This window comes from Ahaetulla prasina, chromosome 1 (genome assembly GCF_028640845.1).
Source record: "Ahaetulla prasina isolate Xishuangbanna chromosome 1, ASM2864084v1, whole genome shotgun sequence".
In the NCBI taxonomy this organism is placed as follows: domain Eukaryota; kingdom Metazoa; phylum Chordata; class Lepidosauria; order Squamata; family Colubridae; genus Ahaetulla; species Ahaetulla prasina.
Genome location: NC_080539.1, coordinates 209,157,755 through 209,179,296, shown reverse-complemented (window position 1 = coordinate 209,179,296; position 21,542 = coordinate 209,157,755). Strand labels below are relative to the sequence as shown.

Sequence of the window (21,542 nt, the reverse complement as noted above, 5' to 3'; positions counted from 1 at the left end):
GACCCCATGGTCCTGAGCCCACACAAAGGAGGACCTCTGTTTCTCAACTAACATTGACTAGAACTGGCCATGAAGAAGAAACAGAACCATCATAAAAAGATGTCACCGATTTCCATCCCACTCTTTGAAGCTGTTCCTGAAAGATACTGTCAGGACTGAATCAATTGTTGCCTTCTAGCTTCTATCGCTTTTCAATTTGCCAATGAAAAGGGGGAGGGGTAGAATGTGTAGGGAGGAAACGGGATGCCAAAATGTCGTTCACAAATGATGAGGGCCTGTGAAATGCCAAGGTCGCTACTGCAGGTGCTCAGTGAAGAAGTGGACTGTTCCCATAACAAAAAGCAGTTCTACTATTGTACAATGTGAACACTCAAGGGATGGGAGAAAGGGAATCTACTGTTTAACTAAGCAAGCTTTTGCGTGGGAAGAGCAGCACTAGTTTTGCTTCTTCAGTTCTGAGATGGTGTATTCAATTAAGTTTTGCTTTTTGAGATTCAAAGACCCCAAGAGTTCCTCTTTTGGGGTTCACTAGTCGAACAGTTGACAGATAACATGGTTGATAGTGTTGATAGTACTGAGAGATCAAAGGAGTTCTTGGATGGATGGGTTTGGTCCACTCCAGGTCTTCCTCAGGTCATCCACAAATATGGTCAAGACTATCTATTTACTAAATCTGTCCCAAATCACAATTTGAAACAGACTAGATTGATTTTATCTAAAGAATTCATTAATGTTAGAATATTTATGAATTTTTTGGATTATTAGAGCAGCCAACCAAAAGCTGGAATCAGTATCGTAATCTACCAGATAGTTCTCAAAAAATAGGAATGTTTTTCTATATTATCTGTCTGTCTGTCTGTCTACTAATTGACCAACCTATCCATATACTTACTTACTCCTCTGCCTGCTGCATATTAAAAGTGATTTAAAGAAGAGTCAGCTCTGAGGAGCTATGTATATATTTGAAATCCTAACATTCTTATGAAAGGGAGAATATAGTAGCAAATTATCAGGAATACTGAAAATGTAAACGATGGATTTGTTAGAGGAACTTATCTTTTAATTTAAATTCATTCAATATAACTTCAAAGTCATTATTGCACACAATGGAATAAGATACTGCTATTCATTTTTGCTTGAAGCTGTGTGACAGTAATGTATTTTGATCAATCTTCTCTCCCTACCCCCACTCTCCAATTTTTTTTTAGCAAGATTTGTTTTTCTAATTGCCAGATTTGGACAAGATATAATGAGTCACTCTAAATTGATGTCCCCCAAGTTTTAGTAACATTAATCTCTACATTTGGCAACTGCTAGGCAGGACTGTGTTTATTTTATGATGCCATTTCTAGAACTGACTGCCACTTATACAACATTATATTAAGAGGAAAGCTGCCACAAGCCTCTGGCTATAACAAAAATCAGATGGGTGCAATCTGATTATAAAATGAAGAACATTGTGTGTGGGTTTGCAGAAGAGCATTAAAAAAACCTTCTGTCTTTCTGTGGATGCAATGTGTGTATATTGGTGTGTTTTAAGACAATTGCCTAAATCTGCTTAAAGGACCGTTAGGTCAATACAAATAGGAAAAAAAGCAGCGGGAAGTTTAGTTAAAATTCCCACAAAATAAGCCAGAACTTCTTCAATAAATTCAGTATTGTCCTATATCGCATCCCCTTCTGTCACCAAATGCATTTAGTGGCTTGAAAAAAAATATTCTGATTTAATATCAAAGCATAGGCAATCTCACGTTGACTTCATCTCCACAGAACAAGGAATTGGAAGCGGAGAATGTTGCCTTGTGGGTTGAGCTTCATAATAGGGATGTGCAGTGTCCCGAAATTGTGATAGTTTATAATTTAGTCCTCTATACACCCAAATTTTAAATTTACCCATCATATTCAAAACTGGATTGGAAGAATGAAGTGAAAATGATGAATGTAATCACCTCCTATTTATAATGCCTTACTGTATCTCAGAAAAATCTTTTCTATGTTAAGCTATATTTGTCTGCTGATTAGTAATAGCTGTCAGGGCAGGGAGAACAGTGGAAGGAGGTAGAGCCCCTTCCAATCCCACTGTTCTGACCTAGACTTCCCCAGCAGCATGAAGCCGAGTCCTCGTCCCGATAAACCCCTTTTATTTAATTTACAGTGAATTCCTCTCCAGCAAAGTCTTTCCTATCCCGCAGTCTTTCAAGATAGTTCACAATTACCGACCTTTATCAGGCTTGGAGAGTGGCCAGGCCGATACCTTTCAGACTCCACAATACTTGGCAAGAATGCAGTAATGAACTAATTGTCTTCTGCAAACTCCACTCCCCTTTCACTCCTCTTTTATTTCCTCTGAGAGGGGCTATTCATCATCCACTTGTGGCCTTAATACCAAGTCTACCCTTGTTCTTTAGCTTTTCCCTTCATCTGGCAATTCTGTGCATGCGCACACTGGGAACAGGCTTCAGCTGCTCATCTGCCTCACTGATGTCTGACTCCAAAGACAGCTGATAACTGGCATACGGCCCTGGCCCTCTTTCTAACTCCGATGCAGAGCCCTCATCAGAGCCTTCCCCATACTCTAGGAGTGGCCCATGTTCCTCCCCAACCTCCTCACTGTCCAAATCTCCTGCCATATCTTTCATCAACAATACCAAATCCAACAAAGAAATGACTTTTGTCAAGCATTACAGGGTGGAATGGTAAGCAACCTTTAAGGGCCAAGGTGTCAGCCTTCCAGAAAACCCATCTTGCAGAAAAGACTCCCAGTATGGCTTCCAAAGCTGACACAAGGGCTGACACAAGTAAACCACATTGGGGAAGGAAAACATTGGATAACTACAAATTTTTGCACAGCTTTTACATTATGACATTTTTAAATCATTTGAATAAACATTGGAACAATACAATTATGAAGCTTTCTGCAACAGAACTTTTTTTAATGCTTTAATTAAATGATAGCCTTGTGTCACTTTCATCAAACATCTGAGATGCTTTTCTTAAAAAATGCTTTGCAAGAGGTACAGCCTTTCTAAGTATAATCATATTACACTTGAAGTTCTTAATAATTTGTCTCAGTTTTCCAATACACACACACACACACATATACACATACACACACACACACACACACACACACACACACATATGCATGCCTCTTAATAAAAGGCAATGCATATATGGATCAAACGACCAAACTTCCTGAGTCATAAAGGAAAGATGGATAATGCATTTTTATGAATTTATAGTTCTACATTTTAAAAAGACTGTTGCTTTATGTTGCAACTAGAAAAGGAATGTAAAGGGAATAATTAGACCAGTCTAAGCAACATGAGCTGAGAGATTCTTATTGTTGTGATAGGCTTGTATACACTTACTGTACACATTTCATAACTATGGTTGAATCTGTTCCATATCACAGTTTTCTGTCTTTCAGGAAGGGACTACTTCACTGAATGAATTATTTCTGAGATGGAAATGTGCATTTTAATGGGCATGCATTCTGAATGAATTGGAGATAGTAAATGTTTGACTCAAAAAGCCTATGGGATACCATGTTTAAAATATTTCCTTATACCATTTGGGTGATTGCTTTAAAATGCACCATTGCTGAGCATTAGAGTATATAAAACACTATATATAACTTGTTCCTTGATCACTAGCAAACATGGTAAACTTTTCCTCAGTGATTTTCATGCTTTTTTCATTCATTGGGGGGAAAAAAGTGATTTTAGATAAGTACAGCAATAATCTAGCTAAATGTCCATTTGTAAGAGAGGGAAAAAAAGCATAAAAGAGATGTTGCACGTTCCCAAAAGGTCATCCTTGGTTCCAGCAGTACTAGACAATTCCCATTCCATTTCCAACTTTTCCTTTCTGGTGAACCATGTTAAGAAGATTGTAGCCTCACAGTTCCAGGGGGCTCTGGAGGAAGCAGATGATACGGCACTGTTTCAGTTCAATTTCAAGCTGGGATATAGTACCAAAACACTGTTGTGCCTCGCTCGCCCCCCTCTCTGCAGCCGGGCCCCTCTCATCTCCTGCTATCTCAGCCAGTGACTGATAGTGCAGAAGAATGTCCTGGCATGCCTCCAGCCCCCAGCTCTGGCACCATGCCCGGACAAACTGAGCAAACAAACCTCCCCCCGATAACATGTGCGCCTGAAGCCAGCCACGAGCTGGAATTGTCAGCAGCTGGGGACAAAATGATGCAGTGGATAGATCCACGCTTCCGGAGAATGGAAAGGCGACGTCAGCAAAAGGAAGGGAGGGGCAGGCCTGGATAAGTGCTAAGTCATGGAGCCACACCCCATGGCCTATGTAAACGATCTGCTTTCTGGCATTCTTTGAGTCAGGCAAAGTCTAATTTGGATTGCTGAAGTCACATCCTGGTCTCCTGCCTGCCCTGAGAACTCTGACAGAACTTTGGCAAAGCTGCAAAGCTCCCTCTCTCTCTCTCTCTCTCGTGTGTGTGTGTGTGTGTGTGTGTGTGTGTGTGTGTGAGAAGTATCATTAATATGCTGATGAGACTCAAGTATAAATCTTTCCCAGTCTAGATAGTGAAGAATCAGTTCAACTCTAAAAAGACTGAGTGACTGTGGGTTTTAGGAACTCTGCATCTAGTGATCTTCCAACATTTAGCCTAGATGGGGAACACTCCCTGAAGCAGAATTGGTGCACAATTGTTGGGTTTTCTTGGACTCAAGTGTCCTATTTGAGGAACAGGTTGGAGTTATGACCAAGAGAACCTTTGTACAATTATCACTTGTACACTAATTGCATCAACTCGCAAATTGCATCTATTCCTATTCAGGAGGCATTGCTTGGGGAAACTCATGCCTTAGTCACCTCCCATTTGGACTGTTGCAATGCACTGTACATGGAGCTGCCCCTGAATAGCATTAGAAGCTCAGATGGTTCAAAATGCAGCAGCATATGCAATATTGGGTGCTCCATGTATAAGAACACTTTCTATGAGGTGCACTGGCTTCCAATAAACTTCCAGGTACAATTCAGGGTCTGATTATCATCTTAAAGCCCTACACAGCAGAACTGGGTTATATACATGACCACCTCTCCCAAATAGTTCCCACTTATCCCACTAGATAGGGCAGAGTGAGCATCCCCTGGGTCTCCTGGGTTTCCAGAAGCCTATGAAGTCCTGGCTATTTCCACAAAAGTCCACAAAGCAGACTGTGATGTAGTTGTAGTTGCAGCTGTAGCTTTCATGTTGCTATTGGGGTTTCTTTAGGGCCCAAAACATGGTCTTTTTATTGTGCATTTTAACAGGCATACATTCTAAATGAATTGGAAACAGTAAATGTTTGATTGGGATTTGACTGACTGTCTTCAAATCTTCATCACCCAGAGTGCCTTGATAGATGGATGACCATAAAAATATATATGGATGTATGGATATAAATAATAAATAAAGCAGTATTGCCAACCCTGTTTTGTCAATGAACTGACAAGCACACTTACTAATTTGATTTATTATATTTTTATCAACCCAATAAAGCTTGTTGCTTGAAGAACACTTGCTTTCATCCATCCTCCATCATCTCTCATTGCCTTATTTGAATAATACAATATATGTACTGATCCAGATACAGTCTTAGTGTCAACTTGCAAAGCATTTCTAGTCTGCTCTTGAGTTGTCATGGGCAGAAAGGGGGGAGATCTGTCAAAGCAGTTCAGCAGCCACATTCACAAGCAAATGCCATGCATACTTTCCTCCAAGGTTGGATCTTAGATTACCCAAGCCAGTTAGTGAGGCGTGGTTTCTATAGCCCATGAAAGTGCCTCATTGGAGAATGTGATTTATGACACAGCCTGAGAGGAGGGTGGAAACGGGGTCATAGTTGAGTCATAAATTATGTGCGGCAGAGTTGACTACACTTGGGAAGCTGCCGACATGTTGCTCCTAATAAATAACTGGATTTCTTTTGAAACTTGGTTCGAGGCTCATGAGTTAATTAGGGAATTCATTGGAGCCCTGACACTTAGCACTATGGAGCTTAAGAGCTGAAGGCAAAGAATAACTTATGTAAAATTGAGCTAATGCTGGCAGAGGAGACAGAAGCATCTTTCTTGGAGATAAGGAGGCATTTGTGTTCCCATTGGATATCTCTTTTTTGCCTTTGGAAGGAGGAATTTGGGACTGGATGCCTCCTCAGTTACCATACTTTAAGGCAATATTTCTGAAGCTTGACAACTTTAAAATGCATGGGCTTTAATTCCCAGAATCCCCCAACCAGAAGTTGAAATCCATACATCTTGCCAAGGTTGAGAACCACTGTTCTAGGATTATCATTTTATAAAGTTTTAAAAACTTTCATGATAGATAGAAAAATTCTTCAGATGTGGGAGAAGATACCCCCTTCCCCCATACCTGATTGATACTTTGCCAAATTGGTATTTTAAGCATCAAGGATTTTATGCCCAAAATAAAGGTAATCATTTAATGGTGGCCCAGTTTGACATGGAAGAGATCAAAGAATTCCATGTTCCCTGAAAACATCTGTGGTCTCATTGTTTTTGAATAATTAGCCAGTCATGGATTGTCAAATATTATAAACCAAAAAAATGGTTGATCCAATTTTTTTGCTTACTAAAGGAAGTTGTCGTGCTATTGGTACCCTGAAGTGCCTAACATCTTCAGTGATCCAAATGCATTGTAATTGAATTCTAAACTCCTTTTAGTGCTAGGCTGAATTAATCATGGTATGTACTCAGAAAATTGCCCACGGCTCCACTAGAAGGATCCCGATTAGGGTCACTGTCTGCTCCACTAGAACATTATTTAAATGAAAGAAAAATAACCGATCACTGCTGATCTGTTTTTTTTTTAAAGCCAGGTAAACTAGTTCAGCATATTTTAACGTCTTCAAATAGCACAGTCAGGATATTTTGTGTGGCGCAAAGATACAGAAATCAAAGGAGGAAATAATAGGATCCCCCCCCCCCAATACTAAAATGTTCTGTTCTTCAAACAGATGTAGTATTATTTGTATATTTGTATCCCACCTTTATTAACTCAAGGCAGCGAGCATATCCAGTGCACCTTCCTCCTATTTTCCCCATAACAACCCTGTTAGGTGAGTTGGGTTGTCCCTTATTCCCAATACTACTGACATTTCTATATTTGCCCTTGGTCCTGTGATATCTCCCACTTGTGTGAAAGTTTCCCCTCATTCATACAAGCTTAAATCCCCTGCCCAATCCTACTCTACAAACAGAGCACCCTAATTTGAATCCTTCCTTGAATTTCTGCTATCCACATCCATTTCCTCATTCCATTTATTATGCCTCTAATGTTCTTCTGTATGCCTTCCTGTCTCCTGCTGTAATTTTAGGGACTTCAGAAATTCAACCCAACCTGTGAGATGGGTCATGTTCCTCTTGATTGTCTTACATCTACCTAAGAAACTTACAAAGTTACAGCTTGACATACCATCAGATACCCATTTCACAATGACTCTCATTGTCTGTTGAATCTACCTCAATTCACACAGCAGTGCTGTACTTTTTCATTTCATAAAATCATAGAGTTCATAAAGGGGTTATTAAGGCATCAAGGACAACTTTTTGTTGCAGGAATCTAAATGAAAACATCCTCAGCTGCTGTCTAGCTTCTGCTTCAGATCATCTGGTAAAGGAAAGTCCACTGTCTCTCTAAGTAATGTTTTCAGTATAAGTTTTAATGTTCCTTCCAAAACTTATAAATGCTATTATGTACATTTCTTTTAAGGCCAAACATACCACATTTCTCTCTCTTTCTGTGTAAATATTGCACTAAGTCTTCTCTGATATTCATCTGCACCTGTTCCAGTTTCTCTGAATCTTGCTGAAGTGCCTAGTACTGAAATAGCACACAATGGTCCAGAGGGTAATATGTTTACATTCTTCTTGTGTGGCCATATTAATATTCAAAGAACAGAACATGAATATTAAAACAGTTTCTGTACTTGGATTTTAAAGAGAAAAAAGGAACATAGAGTATGTCCAGGATCATAGCTGCAGAATGTTCTCTCTTATGATAGAGAGAGAAATCCACAGAAGAACTGTCATAAAAATAAGTCTTAGGGTCTGGATTTATACTATTTAAAAGATCCAGATGTTTTATTCAAACAAAGCTACTTTCTAATTGCTAGAGATTATGAAGTTTCTTAAACTCCATCTGAAAAATAGTAACAGTAGAAGTCATGATTGTTTGTAAATTGTTGTACAATGTATTGGTACTCCTTAAAGTGTATTGGAGTTCCTTAGAACGTGAGAATGGACCATTGAAATAACAACCATTTCAAGTATACCGTAATAATTCACTTTGCCTTTTTTCTTGGCATCTTTCAAAGAATTATGAAAGCACATGGACAAACAGATGCATGTACAGTCAAAATGAGAAAAGGGGGCATATGGAAACAATAAAGAGCAAATAAATATAAATGCGCTGCGTAAAGATTCCTATTAAGAAGAAAAGAAAAGAAAAGAAATCTCCAATTGTATTAGTGCAGCCAGCTACATTTATAAATTGCAGAGTTAAATTAGGTTAGTTCCATGAAAGATTATATCTCAGTACTAACCCTAACCACAGAAACAGAAGCTATTGAAACAGTGAGTGCTGATACACATACACTTAAGTCTCATTTGGACTTGTATTTTCCAGTTACCATAATACCTTATACACCTTATTCTTTTATATTCTATTCAGTTAAAATCTTAGCAGATCTATAAATGGAGGAGTGAGAAAGATAGGTGGAAGACCAAGGAAGGAGAAGGAGTAAATGACATTGCAGAAGTCTCAAGGACCTCAGAGACTTTGCAGCTTTATTTAAATCCTAAAGATTGGGATCAAATGACAAGTGCAGATCATCACTTCATATCTACTCATTAATGTTGAGTGCTTTGATCCAATGAAGGCAGTTCTCAATTTTTTTAAAAAATAAGAACAAAAGTAAGCTATAAAACTTGGAGTCTGTAATGGTGACAGCTAAAAGTGGTAAGACAAGGGCCAGCAATTCTCAGGGCAGGAAACAACCCAACCCTGGACACTAAAAGTCCATTAACCCCAAAGAGCCTAGAATGTACACTTTAAGGCACATTTACTGAAAGAGCTTGTTTCCGTAGACTGCAGCAATCAGGTTTTCTATGCATACATGACTTCATCATTGTATTCAGGAAAGTTGATGAACCAAGTTATATTTGTGAAGGTTAGGCTATAAGCAACTTCCTGAATATAGGAGTTAAGTGTCTGAAGTTTCCAGTATTGTCATACCTTGTGTGAAGTCTAATACGCTGCATAGAAAATGTACATAGTAAGAACAGAAACATGGAGAAAAGGAAATGTAAATATTAACCCCCAAAATAAAATGAAAGGAAAACATATCCAGTAGGCATGGTATTGGCAAAGAAGTAAAATCCCAGCAGCTAAATTTAAAAGTGAAAAAAAAACAACTAAGAGCAATGGAATTCTTTTAAAAAAAACATCCCTCAAGACAGCTGAAAGTCTAACAGGAAAGAAGTATCAATGGAGAAGAAAAGCCCAGGAGACACCCTACGGAAAATGAGATCTATCAATCCGAAACCAAGGATATATGAATATGCGGAGTGTTTCTAGCTCTAACATCAAACCAAGAAGTTTCCAAATCATTGAAGTAAGTAAGTGAGAAGTAAGTAAAAAGGAGTACCAAGTGAAGAGCAATCAATTGAGAAAGTTATGCTGCAGAACAAGTATTACAAAGAGAGATCAGTTGATTTGGTTGCAAAATACAAGGTTTAAAGAAAACTCAGGTAACTTTTATGTGGAAGGACTGATTATTCTGATTATTTCCCCCTGAGCTGCATTACTCAAACATGAAGTTCTTACTCCATTTGCATATTTGTGTGGTATAAAAACAGTCTTAAGTCATCATTAGCTGCACTTGTTTAGAGTAATGTTTATTCATCTTTTTTTCTGACAAAATTCTGGACTACCTCAAGGTGTTCTCACTGAAAATATCTGCATATTTCACAAACGTTTTGTTTTATTCAAAGGATTTTGTTCAATTTTCAAAAACATGCATATTTTGGATGCAATTTTCCATAACATTTGTTATTAGAGAACTATATATTTTCGCTGCATTGTTTACTTTCAGTTTTTGTTCTAGTTTTAAAATGCAGAATTAAATAAATTCATCTTAAAATTCAAAATAAACAATTTTCTCCAGCTTTATTTTTATAATTCGTTACTAAGAAAATCTGTGTTTGCATTAATACCATTGCTCAGATAGACAGCAAATATATATCTTCCTTATATACTTGGAAATCAGAGCAAACCTTTTGCCTTTTGTAATGAAAACATAAGACAAAACACTGGGAAATTTGAGAGGGCAGAGCCACTTGAATTCTGTTTCTTTGCAGGTATTCCTATTAGTCTGAAAATCTTTCTCCTGCAATTTGTTTATCCCAATATCTGTCATCACAGGCTTCATTTTTATGAATTCAAACTTGCTAAAAAAGGACCCTTTTCACAACAGCTATTAGTAGCTTTAGGACAGCCTTGCAGGAGAAGAACAGGATTGCTACTGCTCGCCATAGGGTAAATATTTGTTTTAAAAGATTGCTCTTAATAAAGTAGTGCAGTGTTTGATTGATTCATCAGGCCATTTTTTATTACACTAATGGAATGTGTTTATCTTCCAAGATTGAACATGTAATGGGTTTGATTTTTTTGGAGCTTGTTTGGATACACAGCAGATTGAAAAGTTTAATCTTTGATTAACTCGATGGAATGACTATGCACACTTCCACAATGCAGGTTTAAGCTGTTCTTGTGCTGTGCCTATGAGGGCTGAACAACTTTAAAAAAGACTGTCACTTTGGCCATAGCTTGACAAGTGTTCATTCTGGACTGAGGGCTAGGGCAGCCTCATGCAAAAAAATGCGTGAGGAAAATCCTCAGGGACGACTCACACCCTGGTCAGCACTTCTTTAACCTTCTACCATCGGGAAGGAGATATAGAAGCATAGCCAGCCACACAAACAGACTGAGGAACAGTTTTTAATCCATGGGCTATCAGACTCCTGAGTGCAAAATAACATCATAAGTACACAGTATGTGGACCTGCAGGGCCGGCGCAACGTGTAACATGTTCACACTGGTGCAATAGGACTGGGTATTTGTTAATATGATTTATTGGGTTAGGGATTTTCTGTCTTCATTGTGAGTTATATAGTGTTGGGGGTGTGCACTGAGGGAGCTTAGCCAATCTTGTTATACATATATTGTGCAATGACTATAAAGGTTATTATTATTATTAATTATTCTCCAGGTATGCCTACCTAACTTTCTAACATGTTAGGGCAATTTTTGGATAGTTGAAGTCAAGCAAGACAGAGTTACTGTTTGTATATTGGGATTTTCTGTCGATGTTAGAATAGCTTCTGGATGTGCAGAAGGAGAAGGTTTGCAGATTCATGGGGATTCAGATTCATAAGGCAAAGTGTTTTTGGAAATAAACAATACCAATTGCACATTCCCCCAAATGTAAGGAATTCTGCCTCATTTTAAACTAATATCTTTTTAACATTAAAGAAATAGAGCATTTTACTTAGTCTCTGGCAGAAATTTATTTTCTTTTTTCTTGAACAATTCTCATGGGATTTCATGAAAAAAGAATGATTGTTGCAATTTATTTCAAGGAGAAGAAAATCTCAGTAATATTCTCATATTTAGAATATGGGGTTCTGGTAATTACCTGGTTAGGAGATGGCCACATTGTGTTTTAGAATGTGTAATGTTTCATTGCATAATTATTGTTCCAGCATCCTACATTTGCTAACTTCTCATGGATCAATTAAATCCTAATGGAAGATTAGGACAGAACAGTCCTCTAAGCAGTTTCCGCTGAGTACCAGGGTCTTTAAGAGTGATGAAACTATGTGAGACGAACAAGAAAAATAACCACTACAGCCATTTCAAGCATTTATATCAATAAACTCAAAAATACCATGCTGAGAAATAAATTCTAAAGTAGCCTAGGAATAAGATAGGAAAATCGAATTTTTGAGAAATTGCAAGGCAGATCTTACTACGTTAAAAAAAACACACACCATATAAGCAGCCCCGAATTTCTTGACCATTTTTTAAAAACAGTACATCACAGCAATGCCAGAGCACATTCATTTCTTCCTGTCAAATAGTCTAGTCAACATTAAATTGTGGTATTGCAAAGTGATATCTTCATAGAAGTTCCTTTCTTTGCATTAATGTTTCTCTCTTTCTTGTTTGCTTCCAATTATTTCTAACAGAGGCTCAAGGAACTAAAACAGAGGGAGTTTGCTCGGAATGTAGCGTCCAAATCAAGAAAGGATGAAAAGAAACAAGAGAAAGCTCTTCAACGCTTGCACAAGTTAGCTGAACTCAGAAAAGAAGCTGCATGGTGAGTGAGAAATTATTAAAACGCAAAAAACACACAAAAAAAGAGGGGAAAAAAGAAAGAAAGGGGGGAAGAACGTCATTGACCATTGTGATCTCAAAGCAGAATAACAAAAAGATTTTTTTTCCCCTGGCAAATCTGTACCTGACAACTAGTTTTGCTACAATGCAAAGAAATAAGCATTTTAAAAGTATTGTTGCTTTTCAAGAAAGTTAAACATTCAAGAAATGGCATACATTTAATTAAAATACGTCATAGGTAATGGTTTCTAAGGGATGGCAGGAGCATTATTTCAGTGCAAGCTCATCCCATCTGAAGGCGTAGAGCTGTGATGACACATTCAGCATCTTGTCCGGTTTGACCACTCACCCTCAGATACCAGTGATTGTGATGTGTGTGTCATGTGTGTGTGTATGTATGTGCATGTAGGAATGTATGTGTATGTGTGGACATACGTTTGTATATCTATATTGATAAAGGCAAGCAGAGGAATTTAAGTCAATGACAGACAGGTTAAGTATTTGAAGGAAAGAGTTATTTCAGTGTGCTGTTGATTCTCTGCAACATTTTCATTAATTCTGCTGGAAGGGAGTCGGAATCTCTTATCTCTGCCAAAAGAAGGAGGTGAGATGACTTTTGTGGGTGAGCCCATTCTTCTACATATTTGTTTTCTTTTTGAAAATGTGCTCTGGGTCGGGGTGAAATCTACTTACCTTCCCTACTGGTTCGGAAGTGCATGCGCCGTGTACACATCACGTGCATGTGCAGACCCTCTGGGCATGCGCAGACTTTTCTGCACATGCACAGAGGGTTAAAAAAAGGTGACAACTGGGCAGGTGGATGGAGCCTCATGCTGCGTTGCTACCGGTTCCCAGAACCAGCCACCGCCATCACTGCCTGTTCGGCCGAATTGGTCTGAACCAGTAGCATTTCACCTCTGCTCTGGGTGATTAAAACTGTGTAGATATGGCTCTGGGGGTTGTAAATAGAGAAGGAATAGTAATTTTCCCCTTTCTGACATTAGGAACCTTTTGCTGGATCCAAAGCTTTTCATAGCTGAAGTCCTTCCCTTCATAGAAAGAGTGTTCTATATCAATCTCATTGATTATAACCCATCAAGTCATTATTGACTCCTCACAATCACATACGTAGATTTGATCTATCCCCAATCTGATCTTTCAAGTGTCCAAACACTGCACCTGTTGCAACTGTAACCAAACCATACACCTTTATGCTGGTTGGCCTTTTCTTCTCCTTCTTTCTACTTTTCATTGCAGCATTTTCCATAGAACTAGGAAATATGTGTCCAAAACTGGATCATTTGCACCTGGTCATTTGTGCTTCAAGTCAGAATGCTAGTTTGCTTTGTTTGATGATCCATTGGTTAGTTTTCTTGGCTGCCCATAGTATTCTCAGCAGTCTTCTCCAACACCAAAATTCGAAGCTGCTAGTACTGTTCCTGTTCTAGTTTTTTAAAATCCAACTTTCACTTCCATTGAGTATCAAGGAAATACCAGGGCTTGGATAATACTGACCTCTGGATGAATAGACCCATCACAGCATTGAAATCTCTTTTCCATGTCCTTCATATCTCTTTATCATGTGCTACTTTACAATATATTTCTTGATTACTTGTTCCTTCATTGTTGATGGTTGATCCTAAAAGGCAGAAGCAATCCACTACCTATCTTCATCATCACGAGAGTCTAGAACCGAGGGAGACCACTGTGCCACAGATAGCAAGATGCGAGTCCCTCCTTGTGAAGTGGGGCCGGGGGATGCAGGTGGGTTTACTGATCATGTACCTGGCTCCTTGCTGCGTGACAGAAGCCCTGCCCGAGCTGCTAGATGTGATCGCAGGGGCGCGCTGAGGATTTTGTTCAATATCTGTCTGATAAAATCACTCAGATTCGGGACGGCTTGGACATTGATTGGATAGATTCAGGCGGGATGACGGGGACAGGTCTTGAGAATGTTATCTGGGCGGAGTTCGATCCTGTGACTCCTGAGGACATGGACAGGTTGCTGGGCAGGTTGAACTCCACCACATGTTTATTGGACCCGTGTCCCTCCTGGATGGTGCTGGCCACCCGGGAGGTTACACGAGGCTGGCTCCAGGAAGTTACCAACGCTTCTTTGTTGGAGGGTGTCTTCCCCGCTGCTTTGAAAGAGGCGGTGGTGAGGCCCCTCCTTAAGAAGCCCTCCCTGGGCCCCGCTGTTTTAGCTAACTATCGTCCAGTCTCCAACCTTCGCTTTTTAGCGAAGGTTGTTGAGAGTGTGGTGGCAAATCAGCTACCTCAACACCTGGAGGAAACTGTCTATCTGGACCCGTTCCAGTCCGGCTTCAGACCTGGTTACAGCACCGAGACGGCTTTGGTCGCGTTGGTGGATGACCTCTGGAGAGCCCGGGACAGGGGTTGTTCCTCTGTCCTGGTTCTATTAGATCTCTCGGCGGCTTTTGATACCATCAACCATGGTATCCTGCTGCGACGGTTGGGGGGATTGGGAGTGGGAGGCACCGTGTATCGGTGGTTCTCCTCCTATCTCTCTGACCGTTCGCAGACGGTGTTGGCAGGGGGGCAGAGGTCGACCCCAAGGCGCCTCACTTGTGGGGTGCCTCAGGGGTCTGTCCTCTTGCCTCTCCTGTTCAACATCTATATGAAGCCGCTGGGTGAGGTTATCCGTGGTTTCGGGGTGGATTACCACCTGTATGCTGATGACACCCAGCTGTACATTTCCACCCCGAACCACCCCAATGAAGCCGTTGAGGTGATGGGCCGGTGTCTTGAGGCCGTACGGGTCTGGATGGGGAGGAACAGGCTTCGACTCAACCCATCCAAGACAGAGTGGCTGTGGGTGCCGGCTTCCCGGTACAGTCAGCTTATACCATCGCTGACTGTGGGGAGGAAGTACTGACCCCAGGAGGAGTGCGCAACTTAGGCGTTCTCCTGGACGACCGGCTGTCCTTAGAGGATCATTTGACAGCCGCCGCCAGGGGAGCTTTTATCAGGTCCATCTGATTCGCCAGTTGCGCCTTTCCTTGACCGGGACGCCCACGCACGGTCACTCACGCCTCGCCACTTCCCGCCTGGACTATTGCAATGCTCTCACATGGGGCTCCTTGAAGAGCACCCGAGGCTCCAGTTAGTCCAGAACGTGGCCGCGGGTGATAGAGGGAGCACCGCGTTGCTCCCATATAACACCTATCCTGCGCGGCCTGCACTGGCTACCGTAGTCTTCCGGTGCAATTCAAGGTTTTGGTTACCATCTTTAAAGCGCCCATGGCTTAGGACCGGGATACCTTCGAGACCGCCTTCTGCCACCGATTGCCTCCCAACGACCTGTGCGCTCCCACAGAGTGGCCCTCCTCAGGGTGCCGTCGACCAAACAATGCAGGTTGGCGACCCCCAGGGGGAGGGCCTTCTCTGTGGCGGCACCAGCCCTGTGGAATGAGCTTCCTCCTGGATTATGACAACTCCCTGACCTCCGGACCTTCAGACGTGAACTGAAGACTCTATTATTTCAGCGCGCGGGACTAGCCTAAGAACAAAAATGTTTTAAACAAATTTTAATGGGGGTTTTATTGGTTCTTATTGTTTTAGTGATCAGGCCTTGATAATATTTAGTTTTAATCTGGGTTTTAAAAGTCTATTTATTATATTGTTTTATATTGTTTTAATATGCCTGTGAACCGCCCTGAGTCCTATGGGAGATGGTGCGGTATATAAGTTTAATAAATAAAGAAATAAAATAAATAAATCGCCAGGACGGTGGTGGAGACCCCAAGACTTATGGTCATGGGGGACTTCAATCTACCGTCGGCGGGGGTGGCATCCACGTCAGCTCGGGAGTTCATGGCCTCCATGACGGCCTTGGACCTGACCCAGTTAGTTGACGGTCCCACTCACATCGGGGAAAACACTCTGGACTTGATTTTCATCTCTGGCCAGTGGTTGAATGATCTGGAGTTAGGGGAGTTAGTTATTAGACCCTTGTCATGGTCAGATCATTCAGCTGGACTTTTGAACCGCTGACCCCCACTGCAGGGAGACAGAACCGACTCGTTGGTTCCGTCCCAGGTGTCTGAGAGGTTCCAGACGGAGCTTGGGCCATTCCTTGAGGATTTGGCCCACGACTCGGCTGGGGATCTAGTTGCTGCCTGGGATCAGGCGGCGACTGGTGCTCTAGACCGAGTTGTGCCTTTGCAGCCTCTGACCTGGTGCCGATCTCATTTAGCCCCTTGGTACTCCGAGGGGCTGAGGGAGATGAAGCTCCGGAGAAGACACCTAGAGAGTATCTGGAGGTCCAGCCGCTCTGAATCTGACCGGACACTAGTTAGATCTTATATTCGGACCTATCTAGTGGCAACGAGGGTGGCGAAACGGGAATATTTTTCCACTCTCATTGCATCAGCAGATAACCGCCCAGCCGCCCTGTTTAGGGTAACCCGCTCGCTCCTTCAACAGGGAGCAGTGGATGATCCCTTACAGGGTCGAGCTGAAGAATTTGGACAGTATCTGTTTGATAAAATTGCTCAGATTCGGGAAGGGTTGGACACTGACTGGGTAGATCCAGGCGGGATGGGAGAGGCAGGTCTTGGGGTTACTATCTGGGATGAGTTTGATTCTGTGGCTCCTGAGGACGTGGACAGGATATTGGGGGGACTGAACGCGACCACATGTTTACTGGACCCGTGTCCCTCCTGGTTGGTACTGGCCACCCGGGACGTGACACGAGGCTGGCTCCAGGGAATTGTGAACACTTCTTTGATGGAGGGTGTTTTCCCTACCGCCTTGAAAGAGGCGGTGGTGCGGCCCCTCCTCAAGAAGCCCTCCCTGGATTCAGCTATTTTAGGAAATTACTGTCCTGTCTCCAACCTTCATATTGTGGCGAAGGTTGTTGAGAGTGTGGTTGCACGTCAGTTGCCCTAGTACCTGGATGAAACCGTCTATCTAGATCCATTCCAGTCTGGTTTCCGACCTGGTTACAGCACAGAAACAGCCTTGGTCGTGTTGGTTGATGATCTCTGGAGGGCTCGGGACAGAGGTTGTTCCTCTGTCCTGGTCCTACTAGATCTCTCAGCAGCTTTTGATACCATCGACCATGGTATCCTGCTGCGCCGACTCATGGGACTTGGAGTGGGAGGCACCGTTCATCGGTGGTTCTCCTCCTACCTCTCCGACCGGTCGCAGACGGTGTTGACAGGAGGGCAGAGATCAGCCCCGAGGTGCCTCTTATGTGGGGTGCCGCAAGGGTCGGTTCTCTTGCCTCTTCTGTTCAACATCTACATGAAGCCGCTGGGTGAGATCATTCGTGGTTTGGGGGTGAATTGTCACCTATACGCTGACGATACTCAGCTGTATATTTCCACCCCTAACCACCCCAACGAGGCTGTTGAAGTGATGTCCCAGTGCCTGGAGGCCGTACGGGTCTGGATAGGGAGAAACAGACTCAGACTCAATCCCACCAAGACTGAGTGGCTGTGGATGCCAGCGGCCCGGTACAGTCAGCTAGTTCCATCGCTGACAGTTGGGGGCGAGTCATTGGCTCCCACGAAAAGGGCTCGCAATCTGGGCGTCCTCCTGGATGCACGGCTGTCTTTAGAAAAACATATGACGGCCGTCGCCAGGGGGGCTTTTTATCAGGTTCACCTGATATGCCAGTTGCGCCCCTTTCTGGATCGGGCTTCCTTATGCACAGTCACGCATGCCCTTTTACATCACGCCTGGACTACTGCAACGCTCTCTACATGGGGCTCCCCTTGAAGGGGACCTGGAGGCTTCAACTGGTCCAGAATGCGGCTGCGCGGGTGATAGAGGGAGCACCTCGTGGCTCCTGTGTGACACCTCTCCTGCGCAGTCTGCACTGGCTCCTAGTGATCTTCTGGGTCCAATTCAAGGTGCTTGTTATCACCTTCAAAGCACTCCATGGCTTAGGACCGGGGTATCTACGGGACCGCCTACTGCCACCAGTAGCCTCACACCGACCAGTGCACTCTCACAGAGAGGGCCTTCTCCGGATACCGTCAGCCAAACAATGTCGGCTGGCGACCTCCAGGGGGAGGGCCTTCTCTGTGGGGGCTCCCGCCTCTGGAATGAGCTGCCTCCGGGGCTTCGTCAACTCCCCAACCTCCGGACTTTCCGCTGCGAGCTGAAGACGCTGTTGTTTCGACGTGCAGGACTAGCTTGAACATAGTTTTAATTTTAGGGTTTTAATCAGGGTTTTAAACGGGGTTTTATATTGTATTTAAATTTTTAGGCCGTTATTGAATCAGTTTTTCATATAGTTTTTTAAATTTGTATTGTATGTACTGTGTTTTTACTGGCTGTGAACCGCCATGAGTCCTTCGGGAGAAGGGCGGTATACAAATATAATAATAATAAATAATAATAATAATCAGTCGAAAGCTGATTGTTCTACCACTTGTCATTAGTTTGATAGAATAGAATTTTTTATTGGCAAAGTGTGATTGGATACACAAGGAATTTGCCTTGGTGCATATGCTCTCAGTGTACATAAAAGAAAAGATACATTCATCAAGAATCATAAGGTACAACACTTAATGATAGTCATAGGGAACAAATAAGCAATCAAATCATATTAGGAAACAGTCAATATAAATCGTTAAGGTTACCAGCAACAAGGTTACAGTCATATAGTCATAAGTGGGAGGAGATGGGTGATGGGAACGATGAGAAGATTAATAGTAGCGCAGATTTAGTAACTAGTTTGACAGTGTTGAGGGAATTATTTGTTTAGTAGAGTGATGGTGTTTGGAAACAACACTAGTTGTTCTGGTGTGCAGTGCTCTGTAGCATTGTTTTGAGGGTAGGAGTTGAAACAGTTTATGTCCAGGATGCAAGGGGTCTGTAAATATTTTCACAGCCCTCTTTTTGACTCATGGAGTATAGAGGTCCTCAATGGAAGGCAGGTTGGTAGTAATTATTTTTTCTCCAGTTCTAATTATCCTCTGAAATCTGTGTCTATCTTGTTGGGTTGCAGAACCAAACCAGTTAGATATAGAGGTGCAGATGACAGACTCAATAATTCCTCTGTAGAACTGGATCAGCAGCTCCTTGGGCAGTTTGAGCTTTCTGAGTTGGCGCAAAAAGGACATTATTGGCTGTGCTTTTTTTGATGTTAGGTGTCCATTTTAGATCTTGAGATATGGTAGAACCTAGAAATTGGAAGGTTTCTACTGTTGATACTGTGTTGTCTAATATTATAAGAGGTGGTAGTGTGGGAGGGTTTCTCCTAAAGTCCACCACCATTTCTATGGGTTTGAGTGTGTTCAGTTCCAAATTGTTCTGGTTGCACCACGAGGCTAGTTGTTCAACCTCTCATCTGTATGCAGATTCATTATTGTCTTGAATGAGACCGATCACTGTTGTGTCATCTGCGAACTTCAGTAGTTTAACAGATGGATCATTTGAGATGCAGTCATTGGTATATAGAAAGAAGAGAAGTGGAAAGAGCACACAGCCTTGTGGGGCCCCTGTGCTAATTGTACAGGTATCTGATGTGATTCTGCTTAGCTTCACCTGCTGCTTCCTGTCTGTTAGGAAGCTTATGATTCACTTACAAGTGTGTTCAAGTACCGCTAGCTGGTTTAGCTTAGTTAGAAGAATGATGGTGTTGAAAGCTGAACTAAAGTCTACAAAGAGGATGTGATGGTATTCATATCTGCCTTTTTCAGTCTGGACAGGTAACTTTTTACCAGCTGAAGTTCTTTGTTTGGTCTAAGTGTGGCTGACAATGATGTTACAAAAATAAACAGAGACACACAATTTTTAGGATTTTTTTTCTAAAAAAATTGGAGAATATCTGTTGAATGTTTCTTATGCTAAGGATAATATAGGTTTATACACATCATTTTTTTCTTCCCCTCCTCTATAAAATAAAAGTGAGAAACTATCCCACCATTTTTAAACAGTTTGTCAAAATTTGATAGTAGATTTCTGAGATCCTGGCAGCCACAAATAAAGGATTTAATGTCACTGATTACAGAATGAAACATGAATATTTATTTATTTATTTATTTATTTATTTATTTATTTATTTATTTATTTGATTTGATTTTTATACCGCCCTTCTCCCGAAGGACTCAGGGCGGTGTACAGGCATAATAAAACCAACAATACAATATACAAATTTAAAATACGATTTAAAAAACTTATTTTAAATTAGCCCAATGATTAAAATTTACCATACTAAAAAACCCCGTTTAAAATTAATAAATTTAAACAATAAAATCCCATTTTAAGCCAGCCCCGCGCGGATAAAAAGATGAGTCTTGAGTTCACGACGAAATGTCCGAAGGTCGGGTATTTGGCGTAAACCCGGGGAAGCCTGTTCCAGAGTGTAGGAGCCCCACAGAAGGCCCTTCCTGGGGGCCGCCAGCCGACATTGTTTGGCGGACGGCACCCTGAGAAGTCCCTCTCTATGGGAGCGTACGGGTCGGTGGGAGGCATGTGGTAACAGCAGGCGGTCCCGTAAGTACCCAGGTCCTAAGCCATGGAGCAATTTAAAGGTCATAACCAACACCTTAAAGTGCACCCGGAAGGCCACAGGCAGCCAGTGCAGTCTGCGCAGGAGCGGTGTTACATGGGAGCTACGCGTAGCTCCTCTATAACCAGCGCAGCTGCATTCTGGACTAACTGAAGCCTCGAGTGCACTTCAAGGGAGCCCCATGTAGAGAGCATTACAGTAATCCAAGCGAGAGGTAGCAGGCGCATGAGTGACTGTGCATAAGGCATCCCGATCAAGGAAGGGCACAACTGCGAACCAGGCGAACCTGGTGGAAGGCCCTCCTGGAGCGGCCGTCAAATGGTCTTCAAATGACAGCCGATCATCCAGGAGGACCCCAAGTTGCGCACCCTATCCTTTGGGGCCAGTAACTCGCCTCCAACAGCCAGCGCGGCTGCAGCTGACTGAATCGGGTGCCGGCATCCACAGCCACTCCGTCTTGGAGGATTAAGCTTGAGCCTGTTTCTCCCCATCCAGACCCGTACAGCTTCCAAACACCGGGACAGCACTTGACAACTTCATTGGGGTGGTCCGGGTGGAAAAGTACAGCTGGGTGTCGTCAGCGTACTGCTGGTATCTCACCCGAAACCACTGATGATCTCACCC

At 42.3% G+C, this 21,542-nt stretch overlaps 1 protein-coding gene across 1 annotated transcript in view; it reads left to right on the top strand.

The window, feature by feature from the left end:
- ZNF804A (zinc finger protein 804A) overlaps positions 1-21,542 on the top strand; it is a 297,820-nt gene that overhangs the window by 262,136 nt on the left and 14,142 nt on the right. The window contains exon 3 of the mRNA XM_058189216.1: positions 12,283-12,413. Within this exon, the coding sequence (XP_058045199.1) occupies positions 12,283-12,413 (131 nt within the window). The remainder of the gene's footprint in view (positions 1-12,282; positions 12,414-21,542) is intronic.